Source organism: Stomoxys calcitrans, chromosome 4 (genome assembly GCF_963082655.1).
Source record: "Stomoxys calcitrans chromosome 4, idStoCalc2.1, whole genome shotgun sequence".
Lineage (NCBI taxonomy): Eukaryota > Metazoa > Arthropoda > Insecta > Diptera > Muscidae > Stomoxys > Stomoxys calcitrans.
Genome location: NC_081555.1, coordinates 93915744 through 93936124, shown reverse-complemented (window position 1 = coordinate 93936124; position 20381 = coordinate 93915744). Strand labels below are relative to the sequence as shown.

At 37.1% G+C, this 20381-nt stretch overlaps 3 protein-coding genes and 1 long non-coding RNA gene across 4 annotated transcripts; 3 read left to right on the top strand and 1 right to left on the bottom strand.

The window, feature by feature from the left end:
• The first annotated feature begins 442 nt into the window (after positions 1 to 442).
• LOC131996864 (uncharacterized) lies at positions 443 to 2089 on the top strand. The gene is made up of 3 exons (XR_009398050.1): positions 443 to 683; positions 753 to 1669; positions 1818 to 2089. It is a non-coding gene; the product is annotated as an uncharacterized LOC131996864 (long non-coding RNA).
• A 2537-nt stretch (positions 2090 to 4626) lies between these two features.
• On the top strand, positions 4627 to 12115 carry LOC106082161 (uncharacterized). Its single transcript, XM_013244512.2, has 4 exons — positions 4627 to 4816; positions 8330 to 8564; positions 10985 to 11595; positions 11672 to 12115. Exons 1-4 carry the CDS (start codon positions 4742 to 4744, stop codon positions 11870 to 11872), a joined length of 1122 nt encoding a protein of 373 aa, XP_013099966.2. The 5' UTR covers positions 4627 to 4741; the 3' UTR covers positions 11873 to 12115.
• Positions 12002 to 19143, bottom strand: LOC106082160 (nucleolar complex protein 4 homolog A). Its single transcript, XM_013244511.2, has 5 exons — positions 18932 to 19143; positions 18105 to 18870; positions 17701 to 18036; positions 17444 to 17637; positions 12002 to 12263 (listed from the first exon to the last, which is right to left on the bottom strand). The coding sequence occupies exons 1-5, from the start codon at positions 19061 to 19063 to the stop codon at positions 12147 to 12149; spliced, it is 1545 nt and encodes a 514-aa protein (XP_013099965.1). The 5' UTR covers positions 19064 to 19143; the 3' UTR covers positions 12002 to 12146.
• Positions 19144 to 19507: 364 nt separating this feature from the next.
• LOC106082162 (uncharacterized) lies at positions 19508 to 20144 on the top strand. Its single transcript, XM_013244513.2, has one exon. It carries the CDS (start codon positions 19583 to 19585, stop codon positions 20123 to 20125), a length of 543 nt encoding a protein of 180 aa, XP_013099967.2. The 5' UTR covers positions 19508 to 19582; the 3' UTR covers positions 20126 to 20144.
• The last annotated feature ends 237 nt before the right edge of the window (positions 20145 to 20381 follow it).

The following is a 20381-nucleotide window of genomic DNA, read 5'->3' as shown; positions in this document are numbered from 1 at the left end:
CAATTAAAAAAATTGCTGAAATTGATCCTATAAAGGAATTTGTATTATTGATTACCAATTTTGCAATTTGGATTTATGATAAGCTAAAAAATCGTATTAAATTGAACATGGTCTGTGAATCTTGTGAATCTTGAACATGGTCTGTGAATCTTGTTCTTGTTGTTATAAACTTGTTCAATGCACAATTTATACTATTCATACAATCAAAAATATATTCAACGTAAAGAAAATCGAATTTTAATCGGCTAAATTTAGGTTTATATTTTTTTGTGTTAACATATTTGTATTATTAGTAAAAGATTTTTTCATTTAAATTAATTCAATTAAAGCGGTTAACAACTTAGGTTAAATTAGCTTGAAAAGAGGGTGCAGATATTAATTCGCCCCATACCACTATGGACATACACCTAAGCCAGGAATCGGCTTGTTGTGCGCTCTAAAAACTATAAAGTAACCTCTAAAAAGAACATTTTAAGTTAGGAATTCCATGCTAATTACAAAATCCTTATTTGTTTTCAATACCACTCCCCTAAGTTGGTTCATGTCTGGGATTGTGTCTCCAACTAAGTGCCGGTATTTGTTAGACGCGAAAGCCGGGCAATGACAAAGGAAATGCTCCAATGTCTCATCATCTTCGCCGCATGCCTACACATGCTATCACGTGCCGCACCGATTTTGCATAAGTGAGCTCGTAGTCCTATGTATCTCGTTATGATACCAATAGCTATACTGACCTTCATGCTTCCTTTCAGTAATAGTCTCGTCTTCTCACGATCTGGATCCCGCATAGGATTTTCGTCGTCCTACCGACCGTTTCGCTGTTCCACAATGTTGCATGCGCATTCGTCGCCCACTCCCTTAACTCGGACTGCGTCAACCGAAAGGTTTCGGGTTAACTATGTTTATTGACGGCAGTCCTCTGGGCTTCACCGCCAAATCGTCTGCCATTTCATTTCTCCTTACTCCGTTGTGGCCCGTCACCTAAACGATGCGGATTTTGCCATCCTCAGAGAAGGCGCTAATTTCCTTCTTACACTGCAAGACTGTTCGTGGCCTTACCGTCCTGGTTGTTATTGCCATTATGGCAACTTTACTGTCCGTAAAGATGTTCGCACTCGACGTCCTCGCGTTAGCACCACACCACTTAACGCATTCCATGATCGCCCAGATCTCCGCCTGCAGGACCACAACAACAACTTAATAAACCAATTCGTTGGAAAACTGTTTGTTCACTCAAAAACACGTTTAAATGACCTAATTGAAATAAATATTGATATTTTCCTCACAAAAAAACCATTAATTGGTACAACAATATGGTTTAACAAAATATTTTATTGTTGCGAAGCCACTATGCAGTTGACGAAAAGTCCAAGTCAATTTTTTCCACCGTGATTGCCTTTTTGTTTTATTGCTGTTTTTGTTAAGACGAAGTATATATATATGTGGATGGATTTGACTAAAGTTTACAAAAAGTTCGCATATCGTTTTAATGCGATTTGTTTGTGTAAAAACGTCTTCAAATGCTCGAAAGCGATGCAAATGGAAATAGTACAAACTCTATTGAAGTTGGTATATCAAAAATATGATATCAGGTGGTAAACGATGTTGCGTTGGTGTTTTCATAGGAACCAATGGATATGAAATCAATTGCTGAATGGAAGGAATCGAGGTGGGTCACGTTGTAACATTATTTGTTGTAATTATTGAAATAAATAATAGAAATAAAATATGATTAAACTTATTTTCAATGTTTTTTTTTATTTTGGTTCATTATGGGGTGGAATATTCAATAATGGTTTGTGTGCGTACATGAGCAGAGAATATGCGAGAAAGAAGATGACAACAAAGAGAATGCAAGTAAAAATCTGACATCTTAATACCGTCAAACCTGACCGGCCATGACCTCCTTGGTGGCCACCATAATAAACAGATTGGTAATAAAACCAATACCAGTTCGGTAATAAAGGTAGTACCAACGGGGCTAATATTTTATATTTCTTCCATACCATGAACTTTTGCTTTGTTACCAAACCGTGTTGCTTTACTATATATACCGGAATGGTACTGAAATGAGCACGTTTGGTATCAACTTTTCTCTGGGTATACATAATTACATAAAATTTTTGTATTTATTCAATCATACATTCATTTTACTCTAGGATTAATTGTTTTTAGGTTCTCCTTTAAAGTCATTTCTAAAACCACTTTGATATTTGAAGTTATGGCATATGCCCTGGCGAAACAATTAAAGGTGGTCTCATTTATACAACAACCTTGAATCATAGGTGCTATACGCCATCTCGTCATCAAGATGTCATTTCAAAATTGGCATTGTTCTCAACACAACCAAAGAAACTTGAACTCCTGTGTGTACGTGAGCAAGTAAAATGAACGAAAGAGAAACACAAATAAAGAAAATGTGCAATAAATAGGGCTGTTTGTTGTGAATGTAAACACTGAATTGACATCTTAATACCGTCAAACTGGCCGGCTAATGACCGGGTGTTCGCGTGAGACCACCTTCATTCACCTTGGGCATATGCCAAGATGGATTAAAGGTGGTCTCACAGCTTAAAACAGCCGGTCCTGTTTGGCGGTATTAAGATGTCAAAGTTTTGTTTGCATTCTCTTTATTGTTATCTTTTTTCTCGCTTAATCTCTGCTCATGTACGCACATTTTCTGCACACATATACACACACGCACAATTTCTTTGTGTGGGTTAGCACGGTGTTGAATACAGCCGGTCCGGTTCGGCGGTATTAAGATGTCAACGTTTTGTTTGCAATCTTTTTATTGTTATCTTTTTTCTTGCTTAATCTCTGCTCATGTACGCACATTTTTTGCACACATATACACACACGCACAATTTCTTTGTGTGGGTTGGCACGGTGTTCACTAAAGAAGATGAAGGCACTTGCTCAGCTGATGAAATATTGCAATTTCAGAGTTGTATCCAGGCGAACATCTGAGTACAATTTTTTAATTATGTTTTGAGTTTCCTGTAAATCTAAATGTCAAAGGCTTAATAACACATCTGTGATTTTTTCTAAAAACTTGACGGGATGTACTATTTGATCCGATACCGATATTCCACACATACGCAACAAACCAATGTTATAAGGATAAAAATACATATATAAAACACATTTGAAGAAGATAAGTTATAAAACAAAGTTTATTTCTAAAACCACGTTGACATTTAGAATTTCGACATTTGCGCGAACTAGTTAAATTTGTCTTGGATACAACCATGGTACAATTAAGAGGTAGGGTCATTAGTACAACAACAAAACACTACCCCCAAAGAAACTACCTTGAGTGGCAAATGCCAACGTGGTTTTAGAAATAAACTTTGTTTTTTTTTTTAACGCAACGCTCAAAAATAATCGTGAGAAATTTATACGACGCTGAGAAAGACCCCTTTATTCCAGCAGAAATTTTAAAACATACACTAAAAAAGGAAAGGGGAAAACAGGATTCACTAAAAGAAGGTAGGGCACTTGCGAGAACATAAAGTGAATAAACTCCATGGACATCATTAAGGATTAAGATATATTCATTTACAGGTAGTGGCAGTTGCCCAACAACAAAATATTGAGTGCACTGTCTGTCAAAATCAGTAATGAGTGCAACCCTGATTTGTGTATGTTACTAGTTCGCGCCATTTTTCGTTGTTTGTGTGTGGTATGATTCTTACCTTTAATACAGACACACAACCAAAACTACTTGACATCTGTTTACGGTACAATACCTGGTAATTATGTCATGGTTAAATCTCCCGATTGAAATGTCATCAAATAGAAGAAAACTTAAACAAAGAAAAAGTTGACATCCTCAATGCCAAGTACTGCCAAAAATTAAAAACATTGTATGTCGATTAATCGCTTGACTTAACCTATTCCTGATTTTTTCACATTTTAATTTATAATTTACACGTTTTTAATCATAAATCTTTTGATCTTGTGGGTGCTACACATGATAATGCAAATAAAAACTTAAATGTAAACCAAGATTGTTTGCATTCTCTTTGTTGTTATCTTCTTTCTCGCATATTCTCAGCTACGCAAACGTATACACACACGCACACAAATTTCTTTGCGCGTGTTGGCAAAACGTCGATCAGCTTGATGATAAGATGACGGATTGCACCATATGATTTGTGTTTGTTGTACAAATGAGATCACCTTTAATTGTTTCGCCATGAATGTCAACTGGGAAGGGTCCAGAAATTTGACAGCCTAGTGGGAATTTGTGCCAGCATCACCACAATGTTGTATAGCAAGGCGGATGTAAAAAAGTGGTCTCACGCAAACAGCTGTTAACAACCGGCCACTTAAAGATTTGCAAGTTACCTATCCTTCTATTAGTGAATCCAGTGAAAAAGTAAACAAAATGTGAAAAAAATTTAAAATCCAAACCTAGTATTTGACGTTCTAGTGAGATTTGAAACAACTCTGGACAATTCCATCAGCTGGGCAAGTGAGCTAACCTTCTTAATTCAACCACGGACTTTACCTTGTATAAATGTGCCTAGCTGCCGCCGAATAGGGTTTTGACCCAGCCGCCGGCATCGACGAAAAAGCATCGACTTCGTTAGTTGGTGCAGAGGTGTTGTTTTTGTAAGCAATCAGCAAATACCTCATTCAAGTTGAAATCGTTGAGTCGTTTGTGTGTTTTATTAACTAAGGGATTATATCCAATAATCTTTTATTAACAAGGAAGCAAGTGTAATATTGAAATATGAGCAGTTACAGAGCAACTCGAGGTGGCAGGCGATCTGTCCAAACCAAACCCTTTATCAGTGCGGATACAGGGGTAAGTTGTAAAAATAAGTTGGAAAATAGTGGTTCTTTGTAGTGACAAAAACGAATAGAATTGTGAAATTATACAATTTGGCGAGTGTATGTTAATTAGTCATTTCTTTTTTTTATAATTTTTTTGCAGCGAAAAAGTCAGTTTATGGTTAAAAAAAAAGAAACGACCAAATTCTTAGACTTTTTTGCAATAATCTTTACAAACGCTAAAATTTTTATGTATACTAGTAGGTTTTGATAACTTGGGAAACGGAAGTTTTGTAGGGCAAGCGAGAGAAATACTAAATATGTAAAATATTTTGTGCAGCGCCCTTAAAAACATCCTTTTGCCAAATTATGTAAACTTTGCAAAGCAAAGAAGCTGCTGCTCGTGCCCAGAAATGATATTAGGACAAATCTTAGCGTTTTTGTGAATGATTATTGAAAATCGTTCTATGGGAACAATTGCTTAAATTATTAGTTTTGTATTACATAGTTATGTACATTTTATTTTTGCTTAATACTCAAACGAACGAAAAATAGTAAACTGTTCTACATTTGTATGCACACACATGCACACAGTATGTACATATCAGCAAATGTTAAAAAAAAAATAACATGAAAGAAATTCGATTTTTAATTCTGATTAAAATTATCATATTGGAAAACAAGACTGCAAAGTTCACTTGATGTGTATAGAGAAAATGGCATTTTCTCTGCCGGTATACACAATTTAATAGTACGTCACTTTAGACGAGAAAAACAGTGTTGCCACTTATTTTATTTTTGATAGATACCTACTAAAACGTAACTTATAATTATAATCTAAAATCACTCTCATCGCAATTGAATTAATTTTTCACAAAATATATATTAATAAATATTTGGATAATTATTTTAATTTATAAAAACTGTTTAAATAGCTTGCAGCGAACAAATTGGATTTTTTTCTATGTTTAGTTAATACTGCGTGTGTTTGTGTGTGTATAGGATTCTGCGGGGTTGTTTTGTGTTTGGTGCAAGGCGTTTGGGGTTGAAATGTGTATATGTATATAACTTTTCCCCCTACAAATTGCAAAACAAAATCTCATGAATAACTCCCATCTACCTTTTTTTTTGGTCTAAAACTTGTTACTACAATTTTTTAGACTAAATACATTTTATCTCAATTTTTCTTTTTAAATCTTCAGGATAATATGGAATCAATCGTAATGTAATTTGCAATTGTTGTGTTCTTAGTTAATATGTCTTCTTCATGAACAATTGATTAAAGCGTTACCATGGTGGTGTATCTATATAAGAAATTATTAATTTTTTTTTGGTCCATGACCAACATTCTAAAAATAAATAATTGTCTGTGCCAAAAAAAAAAAAAAATAAATATTAAGGGACGAGAGGCATGAATGAGTTTGCTTTTAATGTTCTCATTCAACGTCAATGCGATAGCATTCGGCAAGCCTTTAAATGATTTTCAGCGCCCATGGCAAGCATGGTAAAAACAGATTTTACACTTTATGGCTAGAATTATGTTCGTTTTTCACCGTTGAAAAACCTCTTCTTCCGCGATTACTTTTTTGAAGAACAACAATTTTATTAAAATTGTACCATAAGCATTGAGGGAATGTCTTTCCCTATGAAATCAGCAAGTTTTTTTGTTTTTAAATCTATTTAAAAAAGTAATCGGCGAAAAATATTGCGAAAAGCGAATAAGGCTGGTATTTGTTTATATTTCACCATTGAAAACCATGTTTTTCGCGATTACTTTTTTGAAACACTACACAAGCAAAAATTTTATGGAATGTCCTACTGAATAAAATGAAGTTTTTTTTTATTGCTTTAAAATCTATTATCTTAAAAAAGTAATCGGCGAAAAATATGGTGAAAAGCGAATATAGTACCAACCTTTAGGGCAATTTACGACAAATTCTGAGAAGCTTTTCCCAAGAAATCATGGGCCCAAAATTAGCGTCCAGGTGTATGCCAAAATTGATAATAAAGTTGAAGGGTTAGTACAAATTCGTCGTTTGGGTGTGGTGAATAACTAGAGATGTACATTTCGACGTTTATAGAGCAAGGTTGCATGTTGGTAGTTGTGTGTAGATACGCAAGTCCTATTCAATTTAAAAGCGGCGATTAGTAGGCGCTTAGACCCACAACATTAATTACCAGGTAGTGTACCGTAAACAGCTGTGTACAATTTTTTCTCGCGATGTGCACTATCTGTCAACGAGTTTTAGTTGTATGTGTGTATTAGTTTGCTTTTGGGCAACTGCCACTACCTGTAAATGAATATATCTTGGCTTAGACAGATATTTATTTCTTTACGATTTAATGATTAAATTGTTAAAAAAAATTAATACGTTATGACATTTCCTGTTAAAAATTTATTTTAAATGCTTCACTTTTTAAAGAAATTGGCAAAGCAAATTTTTTTAGAAATAATTCCAACCGATATGTGAAATATTTGTTGGACGGCGTCGACGTAGGCAATCAAGCATTAATCTAAAGTGACTTTCTGTGAACAACGCCCAAGTATTTAATTGTTCTTATTGCAATTTTGTTAAACAATTGCTTTTAAGCAAGTTATGAGTTAAAATTATTTCTCAATAAATGTTGATTACTTAAAATAGATTGGTTCAAAACTTTGCATAGTGAGTATGTTACCATTGGCACAGCATAATTATTCACATATTCATAGGTGAAAAAAAATCCTCCATAGTATTTTTACATATCACCATAGTGAATTGTTATCAATTGGCACACACCCTTTGCTAAACATATTACCCATGTTTGTCGTTAAAACCGGAAGTCCGATTATGATTGTTTACCCATGGTTCCTTGGACAAAACCCACCATAATATAAACCGATCTCCCGATTTTTTTCTTCCTAAGCCCCTACGAATGAGTTTTATTACGTGTTTAAAACAACTCGTGTCTTTTCTTCCTTTCTTTTCGTTGGTGGAAAAAAATATGCCAACGATAAAAATTAGATCCTACAAGAGTTTCAAACTGCATATTACGAAAAATTCCATATATGAATAGGGTAACTGAAGTGAAGACAAAAGAAATTAAGATAAAATGTTTGCACACATATTAAAAGATAAAAATAATAATTTCAATATGTAAAACGTTTGGGTTTTTAGCTTTAGAAATGTTCATAGCTATTGCTAAACTAAAGTTTTAGTATGCACATCAAATGAAACCAGCGATGATGACGATGATGGAGTGTGAGGAAGATAATGGTACAACGATTTTTTTTGTTGTCCTCCAGATTATCACAGTTAAGGAGATCACATCCGTGAATTGTTGTCATCTAGGTTGAAGAAAAGCCGATCGATCGCATACTTTATGGTGTTAATTATTTGTGTTTTGGGTAATTTTTATGCACTTTGTTCTATTATTTTTTAAATTATGAAATTCTTTGCAGCAAGAAAGAACATGACAACAAGGTGTGCGTTTATTGTTACACACACCCTTAATTTTGTAAGCCCTAGTAATATAATTGTATTTCATATTTCTTTGATGTAAAATGTAGGAAGCTTATAACAGCCAAAGGCAACAATCGACACCAACACAAAACTATCAAACAGCTCCTGTAGTGCAGCCCGAGAAAGTAGTACAGCAAGAGCAGTCTTTGCCACCTCCACCAGAATTTCCAGAGGCTAACCCTTTCAAGGAGAATACATCAGATTTGGATGAATCTGGCCTTGTTGATGAAAATGGCAAGGTTAAATTTAAGAAAATCTTCGCTTCTCGCAAAAAGGCCTCAGGTAAATATTTAAAATCAATCTGCAATGTTTCGTTTCATTTATTTATCTATTGTAATCGATCCCATTAGGGTCAGGATTCACGGTATAAGGTTAGGCCAGCGATGAGCCGACATTAATTTTTTTTTTTAATTTTTGGCATTACTTGGCATTGAGTACGGCAATTTCTTACCTTTTTTACCATGGCGAAATACAATAATTAAAGGTGGTCTCATTTATACAACAACCACAAATCATAAGGTGCAATCCGCCATGTAGTTATCAAGCTGATCGGCGTTTTGCCAACACACACAAAGAAATTCGTGTGCGTGTATTTGATGCTTTTGCATACATGAGCAGAGAATAGAAGATAACAAAAAGGAGAATGCAAACAAAAATCTGTCATCAATACCGTCAAACCTTGCCGGCTGTTAACAGCTGTTCGCTGTTAACCACCTTTTTAAATCCGCCTTGCCTTTTTACATTCATTCTTTGTTTACGTTTTCTTCGTTTTGATGACATTTTCAATCGGCAGATTTGACATTACAAAAAGAAGAAAAATAACGTTATGATTAGTACTTATTAATAATAACTTATACCATAAGAGATATAAACATTTTGATACACATTTGGACATAATATGAACTATTAGACGTAACTTTGCAGAAAACAAAATACCATTTATATAACTTATGAGTTAAAATAATCTAAATATTGATGTTTTAAAAATGAATTCGAATGACCAATATGTCTCAGTGAAATGTCTCTCAATGTTAAAAGAACTTGCCCTATAAGAACAGAACGTGCATCTATATTTCAAATTGAAATTAATAGTTGGCGTTGTCAATGTAGTTCAGGATGAAGAATGAAAGAATAAGCTCCAGCTAAGAAGTCCTTTAAAGGTAAACATTGTGGTACACACTGGAAGATAAGACCAAAACTGTGGCAATCCCATGGCAGCCGGTTGCACGTACCGGATTGACCAGATGGAGTGCTCGATCGGCAAGGGCTGCCGCCTCAGTGTACAACACACTGCTACAACAACAACAACTAAAACTCTGATGTTGTTGTTGTAGCCACAGTTTCATATGGAGTTGGCAATCCTCGTCAAGCTCCTGTAGGTGAGCAAGCTCGTTCCGGTCCAAATGACCGATCGCCGCGGAAACAGGGTTGCCATTGGTTATTTAAAGGCGCCAATAACTCGCCTTGTCATATCGAGCATTGTAGGCACTCAGTATTTATACAAGAGCAGGTGCCAACCGACCTCTCACTGAGACTCAATACGGCCCATTGTCCGCGACTGCAGTTACAGCTATTCCGGATGGAGCATTCTACTATCCACAATATATGGATGCGTCCGGTAGCTTGCAGCCTAAGCTTTTTGTGACAGCAACACCACATAGATCGGACCTCAATGTTCCAGCTTTTGTCATAGGCGGAGGTACTATGCACGCCTTTCGGACTCGACTATAAAAAGGAGGCCCCTTATCATTGAGCTTAAAACTTGAATCGATCTGCACTCATTGATATGTGAGAAGTTTACCCCTGTTCCTTAGTGGAATGTTTATGGGCGAAATTTGATTGATTGATGTTAAAGCCCATGTCTAAACAGACAACCCCGCTTAATTGACGCAGGTATCGTGAGATATCGGCCAAAATGTTGGAAAGTGAATCACAATTGGACTGAGCGGATGGACCATTTGAAGCGCAGTCACGGTCAACATTTGCATGAAATAATCTTTAAACACTAAATTAAATGGACCGTACTAACGACTCAAATAAAGATTTTTCTGAATTTTATGTTTTTTTTTAAACTTTCATATAGCTCTTAACAAATCACCCTTTAATTACTACTAAAATTTCGCCCTGATGTTTTCGTAAGGAATCGAACACAGAAAAAAATTCCTTTATAGACGAAGTTTTATTTAAAATTTCTCTAAAGACAAATTGTATCAAAATTTTCTCCAAAGAAATTTCTTTAAGACGAACAACTTTCATGGAAATTTCTCTAGACACAAATTGCATAGAATTGAATAGCTATGTTCTCTAACCAATTAATCGAGAAACCGGTTAAATTAATTGGCAAATCCAAAAATGAGACTACAAATTTTGTTTTTGTTATGGGTACATTTGCATATCGAGGGGAAATCCTCAGCAAGCACCTGTAGTTGAGCGTGCTCGTTTCGGTCCAAAGGCGGCAATAACTGACCTTGTCACATCGATCACCATAGGCACTCAGTGGCTATGCAAGAGCCGGTGCCGCCCAGCATCTCATTGAGAATCTCCTCTCGATACCGCTGATTGTCCGCGACTTCCGTGCCAACTACATCCAAAGCCATCGGTTTGCCTCGGCTTAGAATAGTGTTTTCCGCAGCTAAGAATAGTTTTTACCTAAGCGTAGATTTTATTTTAATCTTTAATGTTTGCTTTTTTTACTTTTGCAGTTCGTGCCAAGGAGAAGCGTATTCGTCAAAACCGACGTTTGCGAAAAAGTATTGTACCCAAAAATGCCTTGATGGCTCTCAATGAACTAAAGGGAATATCTATTGGAGATTTCGTTATTAACAATAATCCCAATGGCGGCTTTATCGCTTTGGTAACTTGTAATAACAATCAGTATGAAGGACGGGGTATATCGAAGACGGTAGCTAAGAACAACGCATGTGAGAAGGCACTGCGTGACTATATTATTGCCAAAATGCGCGAGAAGCCACGCAAAGCTTTAAATGGCAACAATGCACAAAATAATGTCAACGACGAGCCCATGGAAACAGGTGATGGTGATGGCGAGGGCGGCGGTGAAAACAATACTACCCTTGATGAAACTGAGGACGTACCAATGGTTAACTTGGCATCATTTGCCATTTATAAACTTTTCTCCGAATGGGAAAACGAGGGCTATATTATACCCGAAATGCATCCAGCTGCTGCTGGCAACTTTAGCGACAATGAAAGCATGGCTGGAACTGGAGCTAAAGAACCTAAAAGACCTCCGGTTCGCAATGAATTACCGCCAAACTGGGAGGCCATGCATCCAGCTTCTTTACTCTGTTATGTAAGTTTTTTTTGCGAAAATCGAAGATAAATCTTATAAATATTCTTACCATTTGTCTTTTCCTGACTTTTTGCAGATGCGCCCTGGAATTACTTACACGGACAAGGGCACCATTGGGGAGAAGCCAAATATTTTGCATACATTAGCCACAACTGTTGATGACGAAGAATTCGAAGCCAGTGGGCGTTCCAAGAAAATTGCACGTCGCAACGTTGCCGCCGTCGCATGCAACACTTTGTTTAACACCAACTTTGAGCCAGAATTGAAATCAGAATAAGATGTTTAGAGTTTAGGACGTTTAGATTTACACACACACCACACATAACGCATTCACCAATTTTTTGGTGAACCAATTGAACTTTAGTTTTAAATTATAACCACACAAAAACACAATTTCCAAAACAAATACGGTCTTGTCTCCCTTTAGCTAGCCATTGTAATAGCCTAGAATGGCTAGACATAAATTTTATGCATATGAAAAAAAGTGGCAAATATATATTGAACGGACGATTAATTCCAAGGCGGAAAGGTTTTCCTTTATTTGGTATTGTTTAAATCAAAGACCAGTGTCTTTGAAATTTATCATTTTTTGGTAAGTGTATCGTTTGAGGTCGCTCAAAAGCCATAGCGTACTGTTTGGTTTTCTTCGCAATTTCCTGATCGAAAATCTGCAACGAGAAAAATGGTTACAAAAGAAGAAAAAGTTTATTTTTATTTCCAACAGAAAAAGAAAGAGATATAGTGTGGGAGGGGTTAAGTATAATGGAATTATTGCAAGACTAGTGAGGCTAATATATGATCTGCAAATAGACTGGACAGACTAGTTGGTCACAACGAGCAAGGGCAGCGGAAGACTCTTCAATAAGGCAAACGCCACAAAGGCGTCCCAGCACCGGGGACATCTTTATGGCTGAGTTAAAAAGATACGAGGGTTAGCTCAAAAAGGATCAAAATAAATGCTGGATGGAATTTTGCAGTTTCGAGACTCCTACGCTAAGGAAAATTCTGGCTTACATACCTATTACGGCAGGGTACATTCAGGAGTCAGACAACGTATTGACAATGTCTAGTGGGTAAACATTAGGGAAACTCCAACCCACAACGTGCATATGTGTTCTTTGTTGAGCAATCGCTTGGCTAGGTTGTTGTTGTTGTAACAGTTTGCTGTGTTCTATCTTTCTTCTGTTGAGTGTCAAGACATAGGCACTTTGCGACTAAGAATGGGGTGCGTCCACAGGGATCTGGGTCGAGATGATGATTTGGATCGTCTGCGATAACAGCCCAAAAGGTATTGCTCAGATAGCATGTAGTTATGTCTCCCTAGCTAGGTGAGGGTGCTAAGCACCCGCCAGAATTTTAACATACTACTACTACTACTGTTAACTATTAAATGTATTCCACTGTAGAATTTTAACAGTTAAGGAAAACTTTGTTTCACGATAGTCGTCCGTGTACTTTACTTACAAAGCAATGGGAAATGTAACAAATTGAAACCGTACATAATTTATTGAAATTTTTTTGCAAAAGCATATATTTTGGGAAGATTGGTCACTAAATGCGCTTGCAGTGGCTCTATGAGTGAAAATCTGGCGATATATATGAGGGCTATATCTAAGTCTGCACCGATTTCAAAGAAATTCACCAGTAATGTCAAGAGTCAAGAGAAAATTCTTCCTAACAATTTCCAAGAGAATCGGTTAACAAATTTCCATTTTATAGTCTTATTACTGCAAATCGGAAGAACATATATATGTGAGCTATATCCAAATCTTAACCGATTTCTAAAAAAATTCACCTGTAATTTCGGGAGTCATAAGAAAATCCTTCCAGGCAAATTTCGAGAGAATCGGCTAACAAATGACCATTTTAATGCAGTATTACTCAAAATCGGACGAGCATATATATGGGAGATATATCGAAATCTGAACCGATTTTTCAAATTTCAATAGGCTTCGTCTCTCATACCAAATTTGAAGACGGTCGGAATAAATACTCTACTTAAAATTAAATATCAATGCCTTTCACGTAAATTCCAAGCTGATATCCAAAGTAGTAGGCCTATCGCCATAAATATCAGTTTTATAGCCAAAACTTAAGGATGGGGGAATATTAATTTGGGCATTCCGTTGCAACACATCCTTTCCGACCCTTAAAAGTAAATTTTTGGTTGTCGTAAAAATCTAGGGTCGATTATGGATAGCAACCTAACTTCAGTTGCGTCCCAACAGGCAAATTTGTAATAAAAATCTCCATATTTTTTTTGAATTGCAAACTTTTTTTACAATTTATCTTAATCTCATTTATCTATAATCACAAGCGGTCTAGCTGCGAACTCCAAATTCTTTGTCTGTATATAATTTACTTATGATGAGGCATTCTTTTAAAGGATTTTGCAAGCACTATCAAACAAGTAAACAAATTTAAAACGAGCCTCAAATGTGCCTTTTACAGCCTCGAAACAATTTTGTAGGAGTCCATTTTTTTGGTTTTTGGTTGGGCTGCAGCTCCCCGCCTTAGAGAAGTACAAGGCAGATATTACCGCCTTACAGGAAGTGCGATGGACTAGGAATGGCGTCACTACAACACTAAACGGTGACGAACTATACTATAGCTGCTTTAACACGAGGCATGAATTTAGCTGTGGATTTGTGGTTAGTCGGAGACTGAAACATCTTGTCTCCAGCTTTACTCCGGTGGATCAGAGGCTAGCCACAATCCGCATAAAAGCCGAATTCTTCAACATCAGCCTTATTTGTGCCCATGCCCCGACGGAAGACAAAGACGAGCAGACCAAGGATATTTTCTATGAGCGCCTAGAGAGAATATGATCGCTGCCCCGCCCACGATATTAAAATCGTTCTGGGAGATTTTAATGCGAAGATAGGGAAGAAAAGCGTTTTTGATCCAACAGTCGGAAAGTTTAGCCTCCACGAGATAACGTCCAGTAATGGTTTGAGGCTGAAAGATTTCGCCGCGAAAGAAAACATGGTAGTTAGTAGCACCAGATTTCAGATGTCACCCGATCAAAACACGAGGAGCCAAATTGATCACGTTGTGATAGATGAAAGGCATTCATCCAATCGGATCATTACCTTGTTGCAGCAAAAGTTCGCACCCGTTTCAACATGGCGAGGAAATTACGATCTGACACTGCACGGAAGCTGGACATTGATAAGCTGCAAACACAACAGTTGGCATACTCCACTCGACTGACCCAACTGCTTTATAAAAGCACTCCTTGTTCCGATGATATAATGGCGCATTGGCAAACTATTGCCCACTCCATGAAAAATGTCGCGAAATCCGTACTTGGGTACCGGAAGCCTCCTCCAAGAAACCCATGGTACGACCAAGAGTGTCCAGATGCTACTGAAGCCAAGAATGTGGCATATAGAGCAACCCTGTAATCGGTAGGTATCGGGAGAAAAGGAGAGAGGAGAAACGTCTATTCCGCAAAAAGAAAATAGGAAATGGAAAGGCGTGAGTATGAGCGAATTGAGATGTACAGGAGTCAGAATGAAGTCCGCAAATTTCACCAAAGAATTAAACATCAAACCTATGACTTTGGTGCAGGCACATCCTCCTGCAGGGATAAAGAAGGAAATCTGGTAACTGACACAGATAACATGCTGAGGATATGAAAAGAACATTTTACTCAACTGTTAGTTGTTGTTGTTGTAGCAGTGTGTTTTACACTGAGGCGGCAGCCCTTGCCGATGGAGCACTCCATCAGGTCAACCCGGTACGTACAACCGGCTGCCATGGGATTGACCCAACTGCAAGTGTCCGATGTTGGCGGCGAAGAGGATATCGTAGAACCAATCAATGATAATGGTATAGAATGTTTACCTCCTAGTCATAATGAGGTACAGGTAGCAATGACCCGACTAAAGAACAACAAGGCAGCAGGAGCCGACTGGTTACCCGCTGAACTATTTAAGACCGGAGGCGGCATGGTGATAAGGTGTATGCATCAACTTATCTGCGCAATCTGGCTAGAAGAACGCATAACCAATGATTGCAACCTTAGCATACTATGTCCCGTGCACAAGAAAAGAAGACAAGACGGAATGTGCCAACTACACATCTCCTACTAAGTCTCCTCACAATCGCATACAAGATACTCTCGAGCATACTTTGTGAAAGATTAAAGCCTAAAGTTAATGAGATAATTGGGCCCTATCAATGCGGCTTTAGACCTGGTAAAACCACCCTGGACCAGATATCCACACTGCGCCAAATCCTCGAAAATACCCGAGAAGGACAAATCAACACCTACCATCTCTTTGTTGACAACAAAGCCGTTTTCGATACTCCTTTACGTTCAAAGGTATTCCAAGCCATGTCTGATGCTAGTTTGGACTAAGTAAGCAGTTTAGAAACAAGGTCACTTCTCGACAGATGAAGATTACACTATACAAGACACTGTTACTACCCGTGCTGTTATAGGTATAGCACCCCGCAGGGAAGTCTAGAAAATTATATGTTGACTCAAAAATTCTCTAGGCGGTAAAGTTTCCACGCCTTTAAATAGCCCAGCCAAATCAACGTCTAAAATCAAAATCGAAATGTTCATGACGCCTAGAACTGGAGCTTAGTCATCGCATTCGATTTTGAGGTTTTTCAAACGAATTGTACAATTTTCGAATCACGAGAGTCTGTATCGAGTATCGTTTATTCGGAATCCTATTCGGTTGCTATGTTGTAGTCGAGAAGGATTTTTTGATTGTTTTGAAAAATGTTTCTGATGTTCTCGCCGGGATGCAAAGTATAGCAACAACAACAAATCCTCCTCCGAGTATCAAATTGATATCCTAAAATCGGTTGACCTTCGTTGAGGTTCAATGAGATAAATCGTTTAGATATAAATTTGTCGAAAACCGGTTAAAGCTTTTTAAGCGGTTAGTATAAGGTACAGAGGTTTCAGATCGGATACCTGAGACGAAGGCTGCCAGAGGCATAGTCCTGGATTGACGGAACTCGGGTATTGGTATCTGGAAGTAAATGAATCAAAACTAGAGGACAGAGAGGTACGGGCCTCCTTTTTATAGCCGAATTCGAACGGCGTTTCACGGTGCAACAACTTTTTGTGCAGAAATTTTTACTGTCGCCAGCATTAGGATGTGATAGCCACACAAATATAAAAGAAAATTACATTCAATACATGAAGCCTAGAGCGCGATCTTTTCGTATTTGACGAACAAAAGAAAGTCATGGGGATACAGAACGTGACAAGTCATAACACAAATACATATCGTGTAATAGCACTTTAGGGGGAATGAAAGAGAAGGCGATTTGGCCGTGCAGGCTGGAGGACTGTCGACAGTAAAATTGGTTAATCCGAAGCCTTTCCGGGCAACGCGGTCCGAGTTTAGGGCATGGGCGACGAACGACATGTAGCACTGTGGAGCTTTGAAATGATCGGTAGAAAGACGAAACCTATGGCGGATCCGGATCGCGAGAAAATAATGCTAATACTGAAAGGAAGTATACTTGTCTGTACCGGACACATAGGACTACGAGCGCACCTATGTAGAATAGATGTGGCAAGTGATAGCATGTGGGGGAGATGATGAGATGTTGGAGAGTTTGCTATGTTATTGCACAGCTTTCGCGGCTTACAGACACTGTCAGCTAGGTCGGGACACAATACAGGAAATGAACAATTTTAAGGGTGTGGAATGAAGAACAATTAGGAATTTTGTAACACGGAATGCCTGGTTTAGATTTTTAAATGTATTCAGTATTTTTTAGTTATTTAGCACTTCTTATTGTTAGGAACGACTATTTCTTAAGTAGATTATTGCAGATGTGTATATGCATAATTTAATTAAGAGATACTACTTACATCGTCCTCCTTAACCTCCAACACTGTTGACAAATCCCATTCGTGTTTTGGCAGAGGTTGGGATATAAAACGCGCAGCTGTTGCCACGGAAGGTATGGAGTGTTTCTGCAATGCAATGACTTCCCACAATGAACTGTCTATAGCATTTGATTTTGTTGGTTCACGCTCCTCCATTATATAAGGGTCTTTAGATACTGGAAAAAAATATATAATGGAAAAAATTACACTTTGATTTTTCACTAAAGATCATTATTTACCTTCATCAGCTTGTGTGGCGCATATTAATTTCTTAAGACCCAGGTGACGCAACAATAAATTACCAATGAAATACATCATAATTATAGCATCCTGTGGCGGCGATATTAAACTTAAGCGTGCCAATCGTTTTATAAATGCTGCTACCAAGTTTTCGGGCAAATGTGTTGATGTTAAAAAGATATCGGCCAAATAAAATAGACGTGCCTTATATTTTGTGTGGAATATTTCAGGTTCGAACATGGAGTATAGTTTTTCGTATATGTTGGGATAAGTAATATTATGTTTCTGTATTAATGTAAAAACTCCTTGCAAGGCCAAAAGAGATACAGCTCCGCCTGGAGAGAGGAAAGAATATCCATGTGAAAAATATTATTTATCATAATAGGAATAAGAGTTGTAATACCACAATCCAGGGAATCCATTAGAAAGTCAGTTAGAAGCACTGGCTGTTCCAAATGTGGCAAAATGCACTCCAATAATACTATAAGCATTTGCCTATGCACAACCTCTGGCAAGTCTGGCTGAAGCCAATGCATAATATTATTCCATACACGGTTGATATGTCTGCGTGTTGCTGAATAATCGAAAAGTTCCGATCCTGAAGCTTTTTCTGACAGAGGTATGAGCAACTTTGAACTATCTTGCAATGACTTGCTCAGCGGCAAAGCATTTATAAAATGCAAACAGTTGAGCGCCAATGTTTCATTTTTGTATCCGGTCTTTTTAACCACAACGTTAAGAATATTCCAACAATATTGCACAACATCCAAATATTCAGAGTATTCCTTGAAACTTTGTATGACCGTCTCTTGGGAACGTGTTTCACAAAGAATTTTTTCGATAATGCTTCGTAGTCGTTTACGTGGAAAATGTAACGCTTCTATGTTATCTATGGGATATTTTCCTTCAGCAGCCAATAGTTTCATGCTCGACACCAATGCCTGCGAAGAGTCTTGAGTTTTTTCACAATTTTCTATGGCATTTAGCATAAGACTCAATGTTTCTTCATATCGTTCCTTAATCCAGTCACGATATTTTGTTTCTGTTTCCGACTCATCATTCTTTTTTGTGGATGACAAAACGATGTCCCTTCTTTTTAACAGTTCAGTGAACACCACCTCTAATGTTAGGAGGGCAGGTGTGAGAATGTCGCCACTTCTAATGGCGTTCTGTGGAATAGAATCACATCATATTATTGTTATGAATATATTATTTCGCTGAGCTACAAACCTCCAAATGTTGAATGATGTCCACCAAATTATTAGCTTTAGCTTTGTTATTAAGAAAATCATTAGCCTTTGCTCTAAGTTCTTTCGATATTTTATTTTTAAGGTTATTATTGGAATTTGATTTTTCCGACATTGTGTGAATAAATCTTATTAAAACCTTTAATCACGTTAAAAAATAAATGAAAACAAACACATGGATCGAGCCTTGGGCTATGCATAACAATGGTTGGTTTACACGAGAAGATAAGTTAGTCCAAGTTTACACTTAGACTTGTAATAAGAACTCTGCTTATTTCCTTCAGAGTCTTGTAAATCTCATGGTTGAATTATTTTAAATCCACCTTGTGTAAATCTAAAGAATAGTTGACAATTATTTCAAATCTTAATCGAATAAACATTTTTATTAATCAGCGGTATTGTTAGTGTAGACAAATGATAACAAAATTGTTGCTGAGCAGCTCGGCATCGTGTAAAATACAAATACAAACGGACGCAACATACTGATTGAAATCAACTGTGGCAACGCTAATGCCAATAAATGAAATGTGGCATTTTGACATTTATAAGAAACAAAAACAATAACACGAGTAAAACCCTGACCAAAAGACTTTATATTATTATTATTTTGTAATTTGTGATTTATTGCGGGAACATGAATGGAACGACGGCCTTTGAGCCTGTACCTACAAAGGCTGCGCTAGCTCTTAAAAATAAACAAAGGACTGAGTTTAAAGCGTTAATTTTCGAAGAACCTAAAATCAACAGGGATTTCGAACTGAACCAGCCCCTAGTGACCAAGAAAAATAAAATCTCAAATTCAAGACCTGATGAAGACGGAAATGCCTTTGATATCAAGAAAGCTCGTCATGAAGTAATAAATTTTGCCATGAACAACCAGCGTATTCAAAAGAATCAAAAGAAAATGCAAATATTTCAAATGGTGCAGTTAGGAGCAAAGCCGCCAAAGAAGGAACACAAAAATTACAAAGAACTGCTGGATGAAAAACGTCGTTTAAAGGATATACGAGAAGCCAGAAAGAAATTTCATCAGTTGGGTAAAAATCAAACAGGAGCAGCTTCAGTAAAATGCCGCAGTAAAACCAAAATAGAAAAGCAATCTAAGAAACGAGTTCCAGTGTCATCTATAGACCAGCATTATGGTGTTGCTAGACCAAAGTTAAAGAAGAAAAAATGAATAAAATTAAAGTTTATTACAAAAAGTTTATTATCTATACATAATTTGGGGGTTATTTGACAAATGCAGGCAATTAACTTATGAGTTAGTTAACAACGTATTGCAAGCTTCAAAAACTTTTTATGGTGACCATAAAGTAACCAAATTTGCCCATGAGCATTCTATTAAGTGACAGGGGCAACAGGTAAGAGAGGCAGTCCTTCACAGACTTACTTGACAATTGTAAGCCCATTGCGATACCACACTATTGACAGAG

Excerpts from the sequence above, each read along its gene's own strand:
- LOC106082161 (XM_013244512.2), top strand. The coding sequence starts at position 4,742 with ATGAGCAGTTACAGAGCAACTCGAGGTGGCAGGCGATCTGTCCAAACC. Across the intron at positions 8,565-10,984 it reads TTCTCGCAAAAAGGCCTCAG|TTCGTGCCAAGGAGAAGCGT; the intron begins GTAAATATTTAA and ends TTACTTTTGCAG. Across the intron at positions 11,596-11,671 it reads CAGCTTCTTTACTCTGTTAT|ATGCGCCCTGGAATTACTTA; the intron begins GTAAGTTTTTTT and ends GACTTTTTGCAG.
- LOC106082160 (XM_013244511.2), bottom strand. The coding sequence starts at position 19,063 with ATGTCGGAAAAATCAAATTCCAATAATAACCTTAAAAATAAAATATCG. Across the intron at positions 18,871-18,931 it reads ACATCATTCAACATTTGGAG|AACGCCATTAGAAGTGGCGA; the intron begins GTTTGTAGCTCA and ends TCTATTCCACAG. Across the intron at positions 12,264-17,443 it reads TGGAGGTTAAGGAGGACGAT|ATTTTCGATCAGGAAATTGC; the intron begins GTAAGTAGTATC and ends TTCTCGTTGCAG.
- LOC106082162 (XM_013244513.2), top strand. The coding sequence starts at position 19,583 with ATGAATGGAACGACGGCCTTTGAGCCTGTACCTACAAAGGCTGCGCTA.